Source organism: Falco biarmicus, chromosome 2 (assembly GCF_023638135.1).
Source record: "Falco biarmicus isolate bFalBia1 chromosome 2, bFalBia1.pri, whole genome shotgun sequence".
Taxonomy (NCBI): Eukaryota; Metazoa; Chordata; class Aves; order Falconiformes; family Falconidae; genus Falco; species Falco biarmicus.
In genome coordinates, this window is record NC_079289.1 from 56,850,197 (window position 1) to 56,872,416 (window position 22,220).

General features: G+C 38.7%; 1 protein-coding gene and 1 long non-coding RNA gene across 2 annotated transcripts in view; both read left to right on the top strand.

The window, feature by feature from the left end:
* The window catches only part of RAP2A (RAP2A, member of RAS oncogene family), a 31,124-nt gene extending 11,391 nt beyond the window's left edge, over window positions 1-19,733 (top strand). Inside the window, exon 2 of the mRNA XM_056328282.1 lies at window positions 17,201-19,733. Coding sequence (XP_056184257.1) covers window positions 17,201-17,438 — 238 coding nt within the window. The 3' untranslated portion in view covers window positions 17,439-19,733. The remainder of the gene's footprint in view (window positions 1-17,200) is intronic.
* LOC130144499 (uncharacterized) lies at window positions 895-15,328 on the top strand. Its single transcript, XR_008820149.1, has 2 exons — window positions 895-8,955; window positions 9,194-15,328. It is a non-coding gene; the product is annotated as an uncharacterized LOC130144499 (long non-coding RNA).
* Window positions 19,734-22,220: the final 2,487 nt, after the last annotated feature.

Sequence of the window (22,220 nt, forward strand, 5' to 3'; positions counted from 1 at the left end):
ATTCCAATGGATTTCTGTGGAAGTGGTATCTGCTGTGGGTTTTGTTGAGTATCTTACTATTGGTGTGTTGCTAGATTCACAGAGGAGTGTTTAGTGAATTAGGCCTCCCGAGGGACTTGGCTGCTTGCATGCCTCTATAAATCCCAAGGGAGCTTGGGTGTGTGACCCTGTTGTGGTTCCAGTACATGGCTCAGCTGGGCTTGCACAGCTGTAGGCCTTCAGACGGCCACCTTGTTTTAACAAAATCTTTAGATGGATGCCGTCTGCCAAGAAATTAAGTGGGTAGGCAGAAAATTTGTGGAGCAGCCTCTTGGACATGGCTCCCTAAATTCTTCTGGAGTCCCGGTACATTTGCCTACCTTGGTTTTGTATTTGGGCCTAGAAATACTTGCCATCAGAATGTTTTCCTTTCTTTACTTCCTGCTTTCTTACATCAGTTCCGTTCCTTATGTTTTGAGCAGTGAATTTCTGAATGCCTTTGTATGATCTTGTTAGCACAGAATACTGAGTAGACCACAGGCTTGATGATCATATCCACATCATAGGCTTGACAATTCTTGTACTTCAGATGTCTTCCTTCTCTTAAAAGTTCTATGCACAGGTTATATTGCTGATTATAGCACTATATTTGGAGTAGAATCTGCTTAGGTGGCTATCCTCATACAAACAGTTGTCTGAGGGATGATAGACTCTTTCCTGGGAAGAAATTGGAGAAACAGATGATAGCAAGATAGCCTGCCAAAAGTCCTTAGAGTTCTAGTGTTAAATCTCAAACATGAGGAGCTTGATTAATCAGTCTTCAAAGGCATCTCTTCTGTGTTTTCCCTAGTTTGGATGTCTGCAGCCTCACTTAAGAACATAGCTCACTGAGCATCCACAGCTTTTAATCTTATCATCTGCTTCTCCAGTACTTGTTATAGGTTGGCCACATGAGCAAATCCATAGCCTTCTGCTCCTTGATCCTTGATGATGATCCAGGAAATTTAGGCATGATGGCATGTTCTGGAATTTCACTTAATCCAAATACTCCCAAGTTCGATTCAAATTGTGGAGAAGCTAGGCTACCCGTTTATGTGGTGAATGAGTGGCTGTGTTTTGATGGGATTAGGCTTAAGAATCCTCTGCTGCCTTTAACGATAACATTATGGATCAGGTGATAATTCTGCCTGGACTGAATGGGTATCCAATGGTCTTGCCTCTAGTCAGGAATATATACATTATAGTTGTTCTTTCTGGGATTGTGTAACCTCTGTTACTTACTGGAGTATCACTGTCTTACTATGTAGCTGTTGCAGATTTCTGCTGAGCCTGTTTACCATCGAGCAGTTTTTAGTCAAACTTCTTGTAACCCTTTCATTTCTAGCACTCTCTGTAACCAGGTGTCATAGCAAGCAATGTCAGATGCTTGTTACCTGTCAGATGAGTCTGTCGGCAACTGCTGGCAAGGAATGCTTTTCCTATTACTGCTTCAAGTACTAGTTTTTTTACTTAAAAGGATGGCTCGATTATGGAAATAATCCTTCTGCCACCAGGCCTTGTTTCTCAGATTCTGCACTGACCATGGAATCGGAGGGTTGCTGGACTTGATCCACATCTGTGCAAGGGTGGTTTTCAGGAACCTTGGTGAGCAAATGCAGTCCTTGGACAGCCTCCTGGTAGACCATCTTTTCTTCTCATCTTTTTCATTTACTCTGTTGGTTACATTTGTGATTTCCAAGAGGCAGTAATGGTTTAGAGACAGGACACATGATGTGAACATTTAACTAAAAGCAGGGCCCTGTCTCGGGGGAAGGAAATGACTGGCAGTTGCAGACAGTACGAATGCTACTGAACTGTAGTGGACATGTTGAAAACACCATTATCTGTCTAAAAACGGTATCATAAGAAGCTCAAGATGAGAATCATGGTAGTCTAATCTGATGATGGAAAGGTGGTGTTTCCTGACTATTTCCTCTTACTACTTTTGTAACTCTTTGATTAAATCCACATAATTCAGTTTTGACCTACCAACATTTACAATGTAACTGTGTTCTGAAAAGGAAAGAAAATATATGGAAAGCTAAGATCAGGATATTTGAACTTAAAAGGTCCAGATTGATGTGAAACATAAGGAAAGAGGGAAGGAGAGTGAGAGGTATACCATGTACTGCAGGGTTTATCCCTGGTGTATCTCTAGGCTTGAAATGGACACACTGAGGAAAAAACCCTGTGAGTTTCAAAGTTTTCACCTCTGGGAAGAATTGCTACTTTGTAGACTCAACATAGGAAAGAAAACAGGATTTTGGTGTGTGCGGGGTAAAGTTTACCCTGTATTCTTTCCATGAATTCTCAAGAACCTGGTCATTCAATGTGATTTGCTGTTTATTGCAGGCTATTGCTTTCTTTTCTTTTTTTTTTTTTTTTAATTTCTCTATCTTGTTCTAACCCTCATAAACTGTATTTGACTAAAATATACAAAAAAGCATCCTTTTTTTAAGGTGAGATGAGTGTATTCCAGAAAGAAAACAAATAACCTGAAGGTGTGAAATCACTGAAGTTAGCGTATGTTGAATTCTCCTCTAGATGGTTTTTAGTCAGAAATAGTGACTGCCGTCATGGTAGCCTCATCTGCCAGAGAGGGACAATGAAATGCTCCATGTTGGATGAAAGCTGAGAAGGTGCTCCCTTATTACTCTAAAATTAAGCAATTGTATTGCTTTTCTAGCTGGGATAATTGGACTGGTAATTGAAGTCTACATTCTTCTCCCAGAGATGATCAAAACGCCTTCCTTTTGAAAGACTTTCTGTCTGTCAGCAAGAAATGTGGTTAGATTAAAAGGACTGGGAACAGTCTGGGCTTCCCACCCCCACACACTCTCTTATTAATTTGAATGGCCTTTCTACATAGGACAATTTAATGTGGAAAAATAATTAGTGGACAATTTTCAGGAAATTCTAGTTACCAATTAGTGAGTCAATGAAGAAAGTGTAATGGACACTAGGGTGTGTGGTACCTTTTAAATATAGGCTCTTTCTTAAAAGAAATCCAACTTTCTCAAATGTTTTCTTACTGTCCTTACTGTTGCTGTTGAGGGTTAAGTATACAAATTACCATCCTCTCTGTACTCAGAGCCTGACAAACAGGCACTTAAATATTGGGGTAACATTTTGTTACTCAGAATAAAACAAAGTACCTTATGGTTTAGCGAATCTATCACAAACTGTGACCTACCTAAATGCTACCACTTCAAAAGTAAGTTTTCTCTAGAGAGACAGCTGAAATGTACATATATACACAAATATATGCATATATGTGCAGGGTTTTTTTCAGTCTTCCAGCCTGTGGGGTCAGGACCCAAGACAAAAAACAAAATGTGCATTTCACCAGGTTCTGCACTCATATTCTGTTTAAAATAGGCATTTCCCACATATGAAAGTTTTGTTCAATGTAAAGCCACATTGTTGTTTCCTGTCTAATTTAAGCAACATTAAAATTCGTGTCCGTGTGGGAATTTACACCACTTCAAATAAATTACTTAGTTTGGCCTGGCTTATTGGGTTTTTTTTCTCCCTCTGGGGAAAAAAAAATGTTGCAAAGAGCTATAGCCTGTTGTTGTGAATGTTTTCATTCTTTTTCTCTCTCACACACGCATGCACACATTGCTTTTTCTATCAGCTAGCAAAGTCCATCCTGTCCATCCGTTCAGCTGCGTAACCGTCTCTTTGGGTGACATAGGCTATCAGCCAGCGGTGCCCTAGGGATGCTGGCAGCCAGGAGCCTTGGGCTTGGACCCTGGTGTACCCGCTCTGCTGCCGACACAGCTTTGGCACCGGCTAAAGCAGCCAGGTGCTGCAGCCCTGGAGGGGCAGTGGTGTGGGCACTGCATGGTGATGGAGGCCCAGAGGCTAACCTTGGTGCAGGTATGGCCTCATAGCTGGTCGGGTTAACGTGTGCAAGAGAAAACGGTCTTCAAGGTGACAGTGCCACAGAGTATCTCCAGAGACGATAAAATGGCTGTCAGACAGGTTAATAAAACTCTCCTGGGGAAAAAGGGAGCTTTTTTTAACCTAGACTAGACCCAAAGAAATTAACATTTATGCAGTATTTAAAATATAAATAGCTCAACATCTGAGTATATCTGAGCTCCTCATATTAGCTGGCTTCATTTTCATACTTACTCAAGTACTAGATTTGAGATACACATACACACAGGTAAGGAGGAATAATATGTTTAGCTTTTACTGTTTTATGTACTAGATACCCTATATTTGATGTCATTTTATAAAGAAGTTCTTCCCAGGAAAGTTCTGGACACTAGAATTGCTAAACTTTAGTTTCAAGTCTTCCAATACATTCAGGATGCTGATGTAGAATGAAGCAGTCTGGTTCTGTTTTTCTTTAATTGGTATCTGTCTTATTGTAGGAAGAATGAAAAAAGCCCCTAAGAAAATTATTTCTGAAGTTTATCCTCAGCATAGAAGAGAGGTTATCAGTAAATCATATTTTCTATTTGCCACATAGAGGTGGTATTGTGGGAGGCAGTATTTCATACTTGAAGATAAACAAAAACTTCTTTTAAAACAAAAAACCCAAAAAAACCCCACGTGACTTAGGAGGCTCTTATTTTTGTATATTCATCTTTAGATACGGCAACAGTTTCACTTAACTAGGTGATGTGCTTTTTCTGAATCAAATTTCTAGAGCTGCAAAGTTGAGTTGTTCAAGGTGGAGGTCACTTCTGAAAACTGTGGAAAGAAAACTTTCTTGGTGCTCTGTTCACTCACTGTTAAAAGTTATTTAAACCAGGCTTATGGTAGAAATTATTCCGTAAGATAAGGGCCACCAACTTTTTGAAGTTATGGCAGAATGTTTTTCTTTCCCAAGTTGAAAGTCAAATGTTTTCACAGAAACTCAACAGGAGTGAAGAGCATCTGCTAATGAAACTAGTCAAGGCCTTTGGATTCTTATCTGTTTCTTTTCTTTGGAGACAAATTTTATTTTGGAGAAAGAGAGCTTGACTACAATCAAAAGGATATGAATGAAGTCATAATACTACTGCTGAAGTAAAAGAAAATGATAGAACTTGTACTATTTTCTCCTAAATTGGTTCAGTATACCAGTGTGGCCGCTTGCTTAGAGTTTTTGTGAAATAGTCTATCTTCTGAAAAATACCCAGAGTTGTAACCTAATTGTACCGTTGTGCAGGAAATCTGTCTCAACAGGGCATATTTTTGCAGAGTTGTCTTACATGCATTGTAGGATATTTTTATTAGCTTGAAGGACATTAAGCTGTATTCCTCTTTGGTTACTAGGGCAACAAAGTCATCTCTGCTTCGTACTAGACACACAAATTCTCTTCAGGCTATGCAATATCATATAAACTCTGGTATCTACCTGCCTTAGCAGGGATTGATGAGAGAGCAGACATTGATGCCAAATTGTTTGCCTCTTAATCCCATTATTTTTATTTCACTTTTTTCAAGTTGTAGTGACCTGAAGCTAGTTTCATTGTAAAAGGTCAAATTATTTTAAAATTAAATAAATAAAAGCCGCTGTGGAGATACAGTTCATATCCATATGTAATGCTCTAATCTACAGACCAGATGGTGGCAATCGAACTTTATGATCCAGGCTTGCATATATTTTCAGAGGCTAGGTCTGGGTAGGCTGAAAGTCAGGAGCTCTGACTTCTTGGACTAAGAAGGTTCTTACCTCGACATGGAGGAGAAACTGTTGCTTTCTGTGTGGTTCTGACTGGATGACATGACACGATAGTTCCTGAACTCTAATCCTATGGAAGCAAGTGATGCTACTAAGAAGGTTTTGAATTAATTGTTAGGCCTATTCTTGAAGACTGTAAAAGTGTAATTTTAATGAGCTAGAGAAAATCCTATTACAATAGTTTTGCAGTAGGATTTTTATCAGTGATTATAAATTGGTTAAAGGAATATAAGTGTGTGTTCACTTTGAACAGTGAAATAATACCTTACAGGGCTATAGTCTTCTGGCCCTTTTAAAATGCATATGCGTTTGATTGTTTTTGCTAGCCAAAGTTTTTCTTTGTTTATCCACTAAAAATTTTTGCTTTCTTTAGTTTAAATAAACAAGGATAAAGGGATTGAAGTTGTTAACTTATGCATGAGCTTTCGTTAATTCTGTAAAATCTGGTTAATTCACTTTGCTTTCATAATTCTAGGATATATGTCTATGTTGAATCCTGTAAGTATGATTATCAGTTCCTGTACATAAACTAATAGCTATAAATATTTATATAGCTTTGGCAGTTGTTTCTCAGTCCATTTTATACGGAAACAAGCCTTACGCAACTCAGCTGTCTACTTGTCTTGTCTTCCTCCATTACCTTCCAGTAAGTTTTGAATTCTGTGGCAAAGTTAAACTAAACTGAACACTAGGACAAGTTCCCAAAGAGGTAATGGGAGGCCTGGCCTTGGGGTTTTTCAAGACTGAACTGCAGCTGGCCCTGAGCAAGCTGCTTGAGATCTGACTGACCTTGCTCTGAGCAGGGGGTTGGTCTAAAGACCTCCTGAGGTTCCTTGCTGGCCCAGTGGTTCTGTGGCTCAATGTCTGGAACAAATTAGAAATCTAAATAATGATTAAGTTCTATCTGAACTATTGGTTGGAAAGACACCCTGTCAGTGCTCTTAGTTGTGGAAGAAACTGTGGCATGTGCTCAGCTCTAATTATGAACTGGGGAATGGTGAGGGGAAAAGTTGTAGACAGAAGGAAAAACTAGAATTTCAGATACCAGCATTGACCAAATCTATAAGAAACTAGACCCACCATTGTCCTCATAAGTTACTTCCCAGATTCTGTGCTTTATGGAAGGGCCAAATGCTGCTTCAGCTTTTCCAAATGGAATATTAACAATATATTTGAGACAGATTTTTCTTTAACCCAGCTGCAGGTGTAAACTTTGGTATATCTGAATTGGCACAAATCCTTTTCGTTACTTTTTCTCCTCCTTCACCTTTTTCAGTACTTCGTTGTGCAGTAAGTTTACAGTGCATTTTAAAATAATACAGTAATTCATCTAAAGGTTTGCAAGTCAAGTGGTACGCTTCTGAGAGAAATTTCTTGTGACAAAGCATGTACTAATAGAAAAATGGTAGTGTTTGTTAGTCACTGTTAACTTCTTTGAACACAGCAATATAAAACATTAAAAATATGAAAGTTAAAATCCATAGATTTGCTGTATGATGTGCAAGAAGCTTATATTGCTTTTAATAGATATCTGCATTTTTTATTGCCTTTGCAAAGGGACCCATTCCATCCCATGTTGTCAGAATAGGCAGGCTTTCTGACCTTGTAGAAGTTGTGTACAGAGAAGCAGGGAGGAGGAGGAATCCTCAATGTCAGCATATCTTTTAAGATACTGTGAGCCCTTGCAGTTTCTGCTCAAGCCAGTGGTGTTGAAGTGAGGTAACAACCTTGGCTTTGTCCCCCAGGCTGGTGTTCTTGCTCTGAGTCTGACGCACACCTAATCCGATAGCTTTTTTCTTTCTTCTGGCAAGCTTGATGTTGGTGCAGATTCTGCCCTAATGTACTTGTAAAGAAAGCCTGAAGGTTTGTGGTGCTACATAGCCTACTGCTGAGAATAGCTCGGATGCAGGATGTTTTTCTCTTGAAGACCAAGCAAAACTGCTAATGCATCCTTCAGAATGTTCAGGTGCCTCCATCATGACGGGTGGAAGACTTCAGAAGTGTTTATGTGCCATAGGTGTTCAGAGTTTAAAGCTGGCAACTGCTGCTTTCTTCAGCTGGAAATTGGAGGTACAGAGTTAAAGGGACTTGCTAAAAACTGCATAGGAAGCCTGTAACGGGGGATGGAACTGACCCTGCATCTCTTAAATCATGTGTCAGCACTCATCTTACTTGACATTTAATGTGTTTTCTGCAAGGTATCAGAGGATAAAATTTAATTTTAAGTGGTTATGTCTGAAAAAAAGGTCATTTTAAATAATTTTCTTTAAGACTTCAAAATACAAATAAAAGGTAGATAGTAGCCTCTTTAATTTTAGTATCTTGCATATGTTGTACATTTGGTAGGTACCAAAAACCTTGACATACCCAGTCATGCTCGTTATATTGGAACAAACATTAATGTATTAGCATGGCATACAGCTTAAAAATATTTAAGATCAGAAAACTAATATGATCACTAAGAATAACTTTCAGTTATGGACACAGAAGTTTCAATACTTAAATGAGACCTAATTTTGGAGATGTTGAGTCATTCCTACAGCTAGTAGCAGCAGTTTTAAAAAAAAATTAAATGCTCAGCTTTAGTGTCTGGAAACTTTGAGCAAGAACTGTACTTAAGCAGCCATACCGTGCCTTGTAATCTGTTCATTGTTTTCTTGGCAACTAGACTTCTTTCAATGCAAACTGAGTATAGAGATGGAAAATAAGTGAAATTTGTGCACCTGTGAGAATCTCAGATTTGTAGGACATTACGATTTTCCTGTTGCTTTTAGAAACAAAATGTCAGGTGAAACACTTGCCTTGCATCTTATGTAGAATTGAAACTTGTGGTTTCTTAAAGTTCTTAAATTATACCAAGAAATAGAAAATTCTTATTTGAAAATTCCAGTGTTTCTGAGTTGCTAAATGTGGCAAGCACTTCAGGATTTCAACAAAGTGATGTTGATTCTCAATTGCATAAGACAAGAATTTTGATTGGCGTAGAGAGGGAACTCAAGCATTAAAATACTGTTTGGATATGCTCACAGTAGACCTGCTGCTAAGCAGGTGGTTGTTATATATCACTGGGTAATAGACTTCAGTATTAGATGAGATATGAATTTTAATGATAGATAATAGGGAGAGGTGCCCTGTTTAAGGTGAAAGCTAATTTCTTGTTTACAAAGGCTTTTGAGCATCTGAAATGCCATTAGGTGTGAACCGCTGTGACTCCTGTCTTGGGCTTCTTGTTGTCATCCCCAGCCCTCAGTGCTGTTTGTCAGTTCTTATGCCAGAGCCTTACTTTAAGGGGAACTAATAATGTCATGGGACATGATTTAAAAATTCATGGAGTTCTGCAAACTTAATGAGCAAAGGTCTCCCTAAGGTCTTGACGATCAAGTTTTTTTTCTTTAGGACTTCCCTTTAGTGAATAGTGAACTCCTCTCTCATTGGGCATGTTGGCAGGGCATTGGATTTTCAGGTATTCTTGCTGGTTTACCATTTAAGCAGGTAACAGCTGAAAATAGGCTGCGTCTGCAGTGACTTGCAGAAGCAGGCTGAACACATCTAAGGAGTTTATAGTTACTCTAGCTCCCCCATAAGATCTTAGATGTGGAAAATCATAGAATCATGGAATGGGTTGGGTTGGAAGGAACCATCTAGTTCCAACCCCCCTGCCATGGGAAAGGATGCCTTCCACTAGGCCACGTTGCTCAGAGATCGATCCAACCTGGTATATACATTTTATATTTACATATATATATATATATAATCTCCTCTACAGTTAAGAGTTTTTCTCTGAAGTGATCAGAAATGGCCTGGAAAGTTCTTTAGTGTGCTTCATATAAAAATGATATGCATAATCCTGTTGCCTCTGTTGCAGCAAAGGGATGTAGGTTTACTAGATGGCCTTTCAGTATGCATATTGGATAGTACCATCCATGGTTCTTGTCACTTTGAAGGTCTCAGCTGTAAGCTGCCTAGAAATAATGTGTTCAGGTGCTTTGGCTGAAACTGCTTATAGTAACAGTTGGGAAGCAAATATATACGGTGCTTCATTACATTGGGGTTTGTTGGGCTTTTGCTTGGAAGAGAATTATTTCCTCTAATTTCTTACAAGCACAGTACCAAGGGTGACCCTGCCAAACAATTTAAGCAAAATTGGCATTGGTTGAGACTTTTCCTGGACCTTGAAATCAAACTGGAAAGCATGAGCTGACTATAACAACCACAGAACTGAACTGTTAAAAGTATTTTATTTAAGTTGAGGTGATTATTTCCAGAAAGTTTTGTGTGCAAGAATAAACGTAGTTTCTGCAGCTCAAAAGTGATGTGATGTGGTGCTTATTCATTATTCTAATATTGTTCTTCAAGTTGTTTTACAATAATTATTTAATTTGCTCCCCTATGAGTAAGTAAAATTATTCTGACTTTATATACCTCAGTTGATCCATCTGAAGAGTTTTTTTCCCAAAGGCTATATAAGGAGTTCATGTCAAAGCCTAGAATAAAATGTTAAATCCCCAGTCCTGCAATTAGGCCATAGGCTGTTCTTTATAGCAAACTAATTCATGACTCAGCCACCTAATTGCAGTGGGACTTCCAATAAGGTCTTGAACATCTACTCATTTATACAAATGATTTTAAGACGCTTTTTTTTGTTGTTGTTTGGAGTTGTTGCTTAAGTAATTAAAGCCTTGCACAATATAGCTTACAAAAGCAAATATTAAATGCAATTAATTGGTAAACTGGAGTGACTTGTTTGCATCAGAATGGTGGGGGTATTATAGGTGTTCTGTATGGATTTACCTGTGAAGCTGTAATAATTTCCATTAGAGAGCAAGGTACTCAAACTTTGCAGAAGCTTGCCTACTTTTAGATATACCTATCTATCTCCTGGCACATTCCATAAATCTACACATTTATTTATATATTATAAATATATAATATATTATATAGATATATTCATAATATAAAAATTATAATAAGATATAAAAATATAAATTCTATAGATGTAATAAATATATTTGTAAATACACACATGTTCATTGGTGTGTATTTGCAGGCTCTGCAGACCGAGCCCCTGCTGTTGATTTAACTCATAATGTTAGAAGCTGTAAAGCTACCAAAATACAAAGAATCAAGGTTTAGAAAAAGTGAAAAGTCTTCTCTGGCTGAATTTCTTAAGCCAAGGTAGTAATTATTTTAGAAGTATATATGTTTTTCTTGCTGTTTTGGTTTAAGAACTGGAAGCTTTCAGCAAAAGATTAAGATTGTTTGGTTTCCCCTTGACAATTCTGTGGTCTTGCTGCTTCTCATCCTGGTGTATGAGAGGCTCAGAAACAGGCTAGGGAACACTGTCTATTTGTAGAACCATAGAATGGTTTGGGTTGGAAAGGACCTTAAAGATCATCTAGTTCCAACACCCCCCCCCCCCCCCCGGACACCACTCTCATCTTCTGAAGCTGATGCGAGTTTTTAACTATTGAGGATCCTGTATTAAATGTCCAAGTAATTGTGTGAAAGGGATAAGAAAAGTCTTGATAGTCACACTGGGAATATGTTCTTTCTCTAGATGAGGAAACTTCTAGTTTAAGTTGTGACAGATTTTACTGCAGGCAATCAAAGTTTGCAAGTTACATTATGAAATAATGCTTAGTGGTATTTATGCATGAATTTGTAAACAATCTAATAGGTTTAACTGTAATTTCTGATACTTTAGTTCATATTGCCCAGAATTCTTTTACTGTGTATTTTGGCAGGATTGTTACCACAAATTTTCTGTTAAGTCTGAAATGAAGAGTATTTTTACTGACTTTCTGATATTAGGGACAACAATGATGTAAATAATATCTTTGTCCTTTAAATTACTTTCTTTTTTGAAAGACAATTAGAAGTGTCAGAAATATATTAGTAAAATAGGGGGGAGATGAGACACTCTGCATGTAGAAGGTGATTAAAGTGGCTTAGTACTGAAGACTTCTTTTGATGATTAGGAATAGTTATCATGTATAGATGCCTTTTATATTTAGTGGTCCTAGTATTTAACATGTAAAGCTAGAAATCTTACATCTTTCCACAAACTTCAACAGAATTGAAGCTAGTTATAAGAAATAGTCTTCAAGAATACACGTTTTTGTTCTTTGGTTTTTTGATTTTTTTTTTTTACTCTACAGAAAGTTTCTGCATTTTAGTTGAACATACTTGGCTCTGATACGAAGCTCAGGCAAAAATTCTGGAAAAGATGCAACACTTCAAGAATATGAAATTACAAAGCAGGAACCCATCTGAACTTTTTAGTAACTTCTCCTGTACTGGTCCAGCTTGCTTTTCCTGCCCCCTGTTTAGGAGTACTGGGTAATCTCTGGCACAGTCTTGGTGTGAGGTATTTGTTGGGGGTTTGTTCGGTGGTTTGTTTGCTTTGTAATTCTTACTCATTTATTCTTTGCTTTTATTATATTTTCACTGCACATCATCTTTGGTTTTTATCTTTATCCAATGACAGTTGTAACCAGAAATCTGGTAAGTACCTTGTAAAAGAGATTCAGATGCAATGTCAAGCACTGCCCATGGTTTTTTTCTCCCTGAGTAAAATGAGAGGTAGAGAAAACAGGAGGTAAAAATCTCTGAGGATCATTTCCATAGCATTCATCTTGAGGCTTTCTGACTGTTATAAGCTGTTAATTCAAAGTATACATACTAACCTAAACAGAAATGTGGATGATACATGTGCCATGTGAGGTAAGATCAAATATAGAAACTGTTTATCATTGTGTGAAGTGTAAGGCTGTGTGGTCAGTGGTGCATGGCTGGGCCACATAAAACATTTAAAGTCTGTGTATTTATTGATTCTACGTGGCTATGGTGTCCATCCTCGGGAAAACTGAGGGATTTACTGCAGCCTGTTGGTCCCAGAAACTCATTAAAGATGGATAGAAACATGGGTTTTAGCATTGAGAGTTATCTGGGACTGGGAATTACATGCTGGTTGTCTTTTATGCAGTAATGACTGTGCCGTGACAGTAGCGATATCCTGGATATGATGGTATTTGACTCTGCACCGGTGTCTTTCATGGGGCTGTAAATGGCTGCAATTGTATTACCTCTTCAGGAGTTGCCACTGCTCAGTATCTTGTCACATTGGAGCTTAAGATCGTGAGATCATTTAAACAGGGTGAGGTACCTTGTTCTTTAAACATGTTCTGCAAACACGTGTAATTGGTCTTGCAAAAACTTGCGCCTGAAGAGGTCTTGAAAAGTCAAGCCTTCCTGTGCTGCATTTGAGTATATTTCTTACAGGCTCTGCTATGATGTTTGCCCTAGAATACATACTGTGCTGCACCGACAGAGATGAAACCAGCAGGCATTCTCATTTTCAGGTGGCCTTCATGCTTTTCATTAGGAGCGATCAGTGCCGCTTGAAGCTTTTCAGCAGTATTGAGGAAATTGGATTTTCCTGCTCCAGGAACAAGGAGCAGAACTGTGCCACTTCTCCCCCTGCCCATACCTTAGTGCTGGAGATGGGCAGCACTGAGAGGAGAGACCCCTGCCCAGCTCCTGCAGTGGGCTGAGCTGCCCCCTCGGACATCCTGCAATGGCAGCAGCAGTCCGGCTTGTCAGGGCTCTGGTATAGATGAGGAGTGGGAGGTTAGCCTCTTTAGCTCTGCTATAAGTATTTGTGAGTAGGTTAGGTCCTACTTGAAGCTTTTGGAAGCATTCGTGAATTCCTAAGTTTGGCAATTTTATATATTTTTTCGGGTGTTGTATGGAAGGGTCTTGCATTGTTGCTTGGGTGTTGCAGGGCAGATCTTGGCTTACTGAAATCCAGCAGGGTGAAAAGCGTGTGAGGAAGAGGTGATGTTCTTGCCCTCAAATTTCATTGGAATTGTGTAATTCCACTATGTCTGAGAAATCACCCTTCCCCGTTGCGGGCCTGTGCTGCTGCACAGCACCTCAGTGGTGGGTCTACCAATGCCTGGCCAGTCCAAGCTCTGCAAATGGTGAGTGAAGCCTCCAGGAGCAGGCAAAAGTCACCTCCAGCAAGATCGGCAGCCATGGTGAGGAGAGCACTGAGGGAGGAGTCTCCCCCGTACCTATCAGAAATAAATTTGCTCGGAATACAAAGTGAGGCAGGAAATTCTGGCACTGTTGTGAGATAAAGGGTGGAGAGCCAGCCTAAACTTCGGAGCTTGTAGGGCTTGATTTAGTTGAGAGCTAGGGTTTCCATGGTGTGTTACCAGAACTCAAAAGCTGGGAAGTACTGTGTGGAGACCTCCAGGGACTCTGAATGAAGATGAGCAGGGGCTGGAACCACTATGTGGAACCACATAGTTTCTGTAAAGACCTTTTGGTTGATGTATGGCACTGACCAACACACAGTCAATTCGTCATCATCTCGGTATTTGGGGAAAACAATACATAGATGTCCGGTCTGGCTTTCCCATGCTCAGCTTGGCTCTGGCAGGACTGGTACTGAACTGGAGCTCATAAGCCCATACTGGAGCCAGTCTTCCACTCAGTATCCATGGGCTGTTCTGCCATTACTTGCCATATTCCAACCTCTGTTATTCTAGATAATGAATACTGACTTTTCTATATAGAAAGACAAATTGCATGACTCTGTGTGCATACATATTACAAACAGTTTCTATATATATTATAGGCAGGCATAAGAATACATACATATATATAAAACCAAAATATCTTAAGTCACGCAGAATATACATACATAATCAGTATTTTCTCTGTAATGTTGACTACTCAAAATTTAGGTAGTACAAGGATATATTTTGCAAGAGTAACTTTTTTTTTGTCCTGTGAAGATGAGTTTAATAAGATGACATCGTGAGAGTTTTGCAGAAACATTTTCTTACACAATTTAATGTTGCAAAGTGGTTATTGGACAAATCTGAATTATAAGGTGAATAAGGCTATTGACTGTAGAATTCCCATCTTATTTTTGGTGGTGAAGGTTGGTAATGAATAATGTAAATACAGGAGGCAAAAGCAGGAAAAAGCAATACATATAAGTGCTTCTGTCTGTTCCACCTAATAGTTCCTAGATGGTCCTGTGCAAATAAATTAAATTAGACTTTTCACATCTATCCTGTCAGCTTGTCAGTTCTTCTTTTTGTTTGGTAGTACAAAACTGCATTATTTCCACCACTCCGTTTCCCAGGTGCTAAGTACTCAGTATTAAATAGATCCTCAGATATTTAGTTGCCCAGCTTTTCTAGGGTTCCTAAACCTTTTAAAGCACTTGAATATTTCAGTGGAACTGGCTATAAATCTGCAACAAGTGAGGGTTGGGTTTTTCCCCCTCATATATGTTTCTCAGTGAATTGGAGTGATCTTGCAGAACGAGAAGTAATCTTGTGTTTTAATTCTGGCTCATCTAATTCTTTGCTGAATGGTTGTCAAGTGGCTGCTCTGAATTTCTCAATTTTTCCCACTGGTAAAATTCAGAAGATAAAGGAATACCTGGAGGAGCTGGTGGGGGGCAAGGGAAGTTTGGGGTCCTCAGATACCAAGAAATGTGAAAGTGTACCCTATTCCACTTTCATTGAAGGGGTTTTAATGCTGTACAGCAAATACAATCGGACGCATGCATCTGAACAATAAAGATAAAAAGAAATGTTGAATTACTCTCTTTATCTGTTGAATGCCATCCATCTTATGTAATTAAAGACTATGCTATCATGTGTTTAAATGCGGGAGGACAGATTTCAAGATGCTTGTGTGTATTTTGGTACTTAATTAATGGCAGCTTAGCTCTTGCTAGAGTTCCAGAGGTATCGTTGTGCTAAATACTGTATATCCACAGAGTAAGCAATGGCTTGTGCCTCTTCAGATGGTAAACGAGGATAGGATAAATGGTGAAAGGGGAATTCTCTACAATTGTTGACCGCAGCCCCAGACTGTGGATTAAATGACATTCCCATAGTTAGCAAAGATGCATAACTAGAGTTTAGAATTTCAACTGCATCTTGTGGCATAGTTGGACCAATTTTTGATACTGCTGCAGTGGTGTAAGAGTTGCTGAGGTGGTTTGAGAAGTCACTGCCCTTTTGTCCTTTCCTGACTCTCTGGGAGCCCACTGTCCCTGCAGTAGAGCCCACCAGGAGCACATAGGTTCCTTGTTCCAGTGCTGAGTTTCATCGTGACTGTTAGGTTAGACCAAGCTGCTGGATGTTTCCCTCAACCAGCTGAGACACGTGCACCAGATCTGCTCTGCTGCCCTGCCTGGGATGCAGGGAGGGTGGGTGGGATGGATGGAGAAGGGGTTATAGGTGCCTTCAGGACAATGGCATCTCCAACTGCTGCAGGTGTCAGCTGTGACTGTTGTCTGTCTGCAGCTGTCTTACTCAAGTGATTTGACTCAAAGCAGTAATACTAAGCTAATACAACATAGAAAATCAGGTTTAAATTAAGAGGGAACCATCTTGTTTCTCTTGAATCTTTGTTTAGTTTAAGTGCTAAAAGCTGTAATCAGTTTTTCTCTCAGTCCTTGTTGCTTTCATGAGAAAACCTGTGTAAGAGTATTTTGGAAATAAGCCCAGTGTTTTCTTCTCTGCTATGGCAAATATGTAAATTTAAAACCTGACAACACTTACTTAGTTCCATATCTGAAGAAGAGTTTATGCGTGTGAGGATGGAAAAAAGGAGGACAAGAATTTGAATTTTTTTAAAAAAATTGGCAAAGATCCCCTCACAAGGAGGTGCAAAGTAATAAATTCCTTCATGGCTTATATGATCTATTGTGCTGTCCAAGTTGATTATGAAGCAGAACTGTGATAGTATTGCCAGGAACACTTTTTTTTCCCCCTTTTGTTTAACTGGCATAATGGTGTGAATGCTGCAAGGGAGAGTTTACATATTCTGTATTGACTAATACATGTTTTTATATAACAGTACTTCTGTGTGCGTACGGTACTTGAAGTGGGCTATGTTTCCTGAAATTGCAAATGAATTTACTGGCCCTTTGGTTTTCTCCCTTTTATTGCTAACCTGAGAGTTCTGTGTATATTAACCAAAGATAAATGTACTCTTGGAAGGGAGAGTGATGCATCCTTATCACAAGCAGAAAATAAAATATGATACCAGTTCAGGGAGAAGGAGGACGTAATGTTGAAGGGAGGGTTGGACGTCCATCCTGTTCTTAGACCCTGAGATCGCCATCATAAAAAAAATTAAAAATATTATATTCCTGGTTTCTGTGCTGTGGAAGTGTTCCTGGCAGATTGCCTGGCGGGAAGGAAAATTCAGTGGAGGAAGCATTCCCTAGAACTCAAAGAAGGCTCTAGGGGGAAAGAGATGTGTAACAAATTGCTAGAATGTGAAATATGCAAAGCATTTTTTCAACGTAAAATTTTAAGGTCATCCAAATGTTTCTTTTCCTGTTGGGTCTGTACTGATTGCTGATAGATGTTTACATTTAGAATGTTTCCATTTTAAAAATATAATTATTGCTGTTGTTCTTTGTGTTTGTTTGTTTTGTTTGTTTGTTTCAAACTGTAGGTATGAGAAGGTGCCAGTAATTCTGGTTGGTAATAAAGTGGACCTGGAAAGTGAGAGAGAAGTATCGTTGAGCGAAGGCAGAGCCTTAGCTGAAGAATGGGGCTGCCCCTTTATGGAGACCTCTGCTAAAAGTAAAACAATGGTGGATGAGCTCTTTGCGGAAATTGTTAGACAAATGAACTATGCAGCACAGCCAGACAAAGATGACCCATGCTGTTCTGCATGTAATATACAATAGCATTAAAAATGACCTAACCTGGACTTAATTTGCAGAAATTTTGTAAGGTGGTAAAACTGTCTACTTCACTTCCTGGTTTGTGGGTCACTTGAAATACATCTGTAGTGAAGTAGCAACATGAACTCAGAGCTGAGCATTGAAAGTCAATCACTGACTCTGAATATAATTGGGTTAAATGACCACATCTCACCCATGTTTCCCTTTGAGCACCTGCAATGTTATGGCACAGCCAGTTGATCTACAGGGTCGTTCCGGTTGAGCGTCTGTGTGTTGTCAAGTCAGACAGCAACAACGGCAACTATTTCTGAAGAAGTTGGAAAACTTTTGGAAATGGGAAACAAAAGCAGTGGAGATAATATCTCTGAAGACCATTCACAACTAGCAAAAGTGCGAAAGGAGAGCCAAGTCTTTCAGTGTCTAATTACCGTGCTTCAGGATGTGCGCTATCACTTGTGGCCAAGTTTGTTCAGTCAAATACATTGATTTCACCAGAACTTCTGACAGTGTTAGAGGAAGAGGCTACCAGAGACCTATATAGTTTGGATTTTTTTCAAAATTGATGCTATTATTTCTACACTTTATCCCACATCTTGAAATAGAAAACATTGAATCAGTGTGTGAAATGAGAGGCAAGATCTGAAAACAAAAGACGGGTGAAGAAACAGTCTGGCATTGGAATGTTTAAAATCTTTCATTTTGCTGCTCAAAAATGGAGGATCGCTTCAGGTTTTTGGTCTGCAAAAAGCCAAACAAACCCTCTGTTTACAAAGCAGGAAGCATCTTTATTTATCACTTTACTGAACCAGGAGGAAGCAACTGTGATGAAAAAAAATTGCTGAGCCTTACTAACAAGGAACACTTTAATAGATTAACTAGTACCATCTTGTAAGGAAAATTAAGCCATGTTGCATCCATATGTTCCCTTCTGCAGAAACCTCGTGGGACAGTATGAACATCCTGCATTTTTAAGTTTGTTAAAGACAACAGTTTTTCTTGCCTTTAAGGGCTACGTTCTCTGGTGTGATCCCTAACTAACCTTTGAAAATCAAGTTTGCTATTTGATAGCTTTAATGTTGAAAACTTAAATTGAATAACCATGTGAAATCATTTGTTTCAGAGGTGAAATAGTTACGGTTGTAATTCCTTAGGTGAGTGTGGAAATGGCTTTTTAATTGCCTGACACACTATTCAAAGGTTGCCCCAATTATTGTAGTGTTAAATGGTGGGAGCAAATATTTTATTTTGAAAGGATGCTCGAGCTCTGACTTGCTAGTTTCATAGCAGTGAAGTATTTATCATTTGCATGACTAATGGCACAGAAATACCTATTCTGAAGTCTTACAATCAAAGTATAGAGAAGTTTTCAATCACAATGTTTAGATTTTAAATGCTGGAGAGATTGTCTTGAGCTGGATCTTTTAATAGGTAAAATTGGCCATAAAAATAGAGTCACTGAGCCTGTGGTCTAAATAACACCATGCATTTATTAGTTTTTCAATCTTGTGCAGTAACAGTGTAGTTCCTTGTGTTTAAATGAGTGAAAACAGGGGTGCTGGGGTGTGTGTGTGTGCGCGTTGAGTGTGTGTGTGTGTATGTGGCCCTTAGAAATGCTGTAATTGGAGTTAGGTTCGAGAGTTTTGCCTCCATCTGCAGAACTTCCTAAAAACGCTCTCATCTGCTACAAAAGAAACTTGAGTACAAAACGCTTTGCAGATTTTCATACATAAATGCCCTTAACATTTTGAATTATAGTTCAGTGGATGATAACTAAAGGAAATCATATTAATGGAAGAGAACTGGCCATCTCTGCCCTTAATCTTTCAAGACCTTTCCACAGCCAGTGTATCAAAGGGCATTAGATGTCACAAAACATTAAGCCTTACTAGAACGTAAATGTAGCCCGTTTCCCATCTACCTTGCAGAGCTTTCGTTACTGTACTTTGTTCTCTTAGGGAGATAGGCACACTGTTTATTTCTGGCATCTGAATGCCCATGTTGGGTGCTCTGAATCGCCCTCCTAGAGGCACCTACCTCTTTCCATTGACCATATAGCAAACTTTGGTCCTCAGAGTCACACAACTTATATGCCTAAACTAGATGGTATGAATGTTCTCTTACCCCCACTCCCCATCTGCCCGTTGTGTCAGCCGCCAGGCTTAATCAAGATGTCAGATGTGGAATTAATGATATTTCAAAGTTTAAAATGTCTAGATTGGGAAATGATTTATTGAGCGTTACAACCTCTCTTGTAGAACAGCTTGCCAGTGTGAGATCCACTGCATAAGCCCTCAAAAACCCCAACCAAACCCAAATTTGAAACTGAGTTGCATGTTATGCAATGTTATTTGCAGAGATGACAAAATATTACCTCACAGATTGTTCATCAACCAAGAAAATGACATGAAGTACAGTCTGAACAGCCTAACATGAAGTTCTTAATATAAAACAGATGGGCTTTTAATATAGGAAAAATTTCACAGTAAATTTTTAACAGAAAATATTAATGAAAAAATCTCCCAGTCTTGTTTCTTCATTACACTCTTGTATTTTCAAAAACATAAGCCGTATGTAAGCTACCACACAATGTGGCGGGGGGAGGGGAAAGCGTAAGTGATGTCTTTCATCGTATAGTTTTGAGGAAGTAGTTATGCACTATTTGTATTTCCACTAACGTGAAGATAGTGGAGCTTGAATCAATGACAGTTGCACTCGACAGATTTTTCAGATTACAGGGGTAGCAGAAAGGGAGGTAAGTGAGCCACGCAGCAGCTGCATGGCCACCCTGCAGGAGTCATCGGTCTTGGATCACTGTTTCATTTGTACCCTGATAGGATTACCAATTCTAGTATTTGAAAGTTTCTTATAACATGCCTTAAAATATTATGATTTGTTCCAAAGACCCGCTTTTCTTTTGGCTGTTCTTGTAGAGCTTTGTACTTTTCTACAAAGACAGCATTTATCCAGTTTTGGTTTTTGGTTTGTTTGGTTGGTTTGTTTTTGTTTTTTTTAAATGTTGCAACTTTTATTCTTTTAAGCTGTGATAGTGAGAGCAACTGTTTCCTCTTTCCCTTAAAAATATACACAAAAACTAGTCAAAGCAAACAAACCAGAATTGGATCACGAGTATTAAACATGATTGCATTGAGTTTTCTTTTGGGTTGTTTTTGGTTTGTTTGGTTTTTTTCTTCCCTGTTGCATCTTTTCCCCCTGCCCGCCCCTTCAGAGCATCAAAAGAATTTTGGTGACATTTTCTGTTCTGGTTCTAGCCTCTCCCTAACCCCAGTGCTACAGTTGCATTACTTTTCTGTGGGAAAACTACTGGTATTTGCTTTCCTGTGTAGAATGTTGCCTAAAGATGTCAGCCATTTGGTTGGGGGGTTTTGTGCATGTTTGGCTTTTATTTTTGTTTGGTTTTTTTTACCAGTGTGCCATCAGAACACTGGTTAGGCTTTAATTGTGAAACTCCGCAACAAAAGCAAATGTTTGACAACTGCAGGAGACTTTTATCTGCATTGTTGTGCATCTGTTAATTCTTGATCAGGGTTTGAAGAAAGACTGAAGTGGGTTCTGGAATCAGGCTTAACGCTGTTGATTTGGAGTTTCCTAGGGGTGAATTAATGTATTTCACAGTTAATTGTTGAGCTCTAATACAACTGGCAACTTAAAATGGGGCAACAGTTTGTTTTGTAACAATGTCAGTTGTTTAAACCTTGATGTTTCAAATAAAACAAGAATTGTACATAGAACTCAATGCAAACTCAGCAGTTGTATTTGGAGTTAAATTATTTTAACAAATAAATTTATTTAATGAAATCTTCCTTGCATTTCCTGTATTATACACTTTGATTTGATCAAAAAGTTCATCCAACGCTGACATTAGCCAGTAATTTCAAACAACACTGTAAACTATTTGCAGTTCAGCTAAGTATTTCTTGCCAAAATGTTCTTCTGGTACAAATTAAATAGCAATACATAAAAAGCAAATATACTTTTAATTTTTATGGATGGATGGATGTTGTGATTTAAGTTATAAGCTTGATAAAGAACCATAGCGAAGGTGGTTACTTAGAGGAATATATGCTGACAAAAGTCAGTAAAATAGTATTTGATAAGGTATGGCTCTTGGTATGACAAGAGAGGAGTAGGGCTTATTTTAAAATATAATAAAATGATGTATGAAGTTGCTCAATATATGATATAGTTAATATGCAGAACTACTTCTATAACACCAAGGTTGCAAAGGGTTAAAAAAGGATTGTTTGTTATATCAGCTGTTCAATTGATGAGTGTTTTGCAGGCTTTCAGCACCATACAAAAGGAGTTAGTGTTAGAAAGAACTTCAAATACAATTAGCATTGCAGAGATTTATAAATGAACAGTTGAGCTAATGCTAACAGGATTATTCTAGCTAATTGGCACAGATCAGCAGTTACATTTCAGTCATGCCAGTATCACTAAAATACCCTGTTTTCAGTAATGATGGGTGCTTGGTAGTGTCTTGTTTTCATGTCATGTGTGCCATAAGGAACAAGAAGCCTGAGGCTGGCACATCTTAAAAGCTCCTAGTTCTATGGATAATATAGAAGGCTGACACATACTGCTAATTCTATGGGTTTGATTTGCCCATTCATTCTGTAAACCAGTTCCAGGGGAACTTTTGCTAATGGGCTCTTGCAGTCCCGTTAACTTAGTAATACCCTTTTGTTTTGCCAAGAAGATACCTATGTAGGAGCAACAGGAATTCATTGGGGTGTTCTGTACAGTCTGAAAAAGATGCCAGTG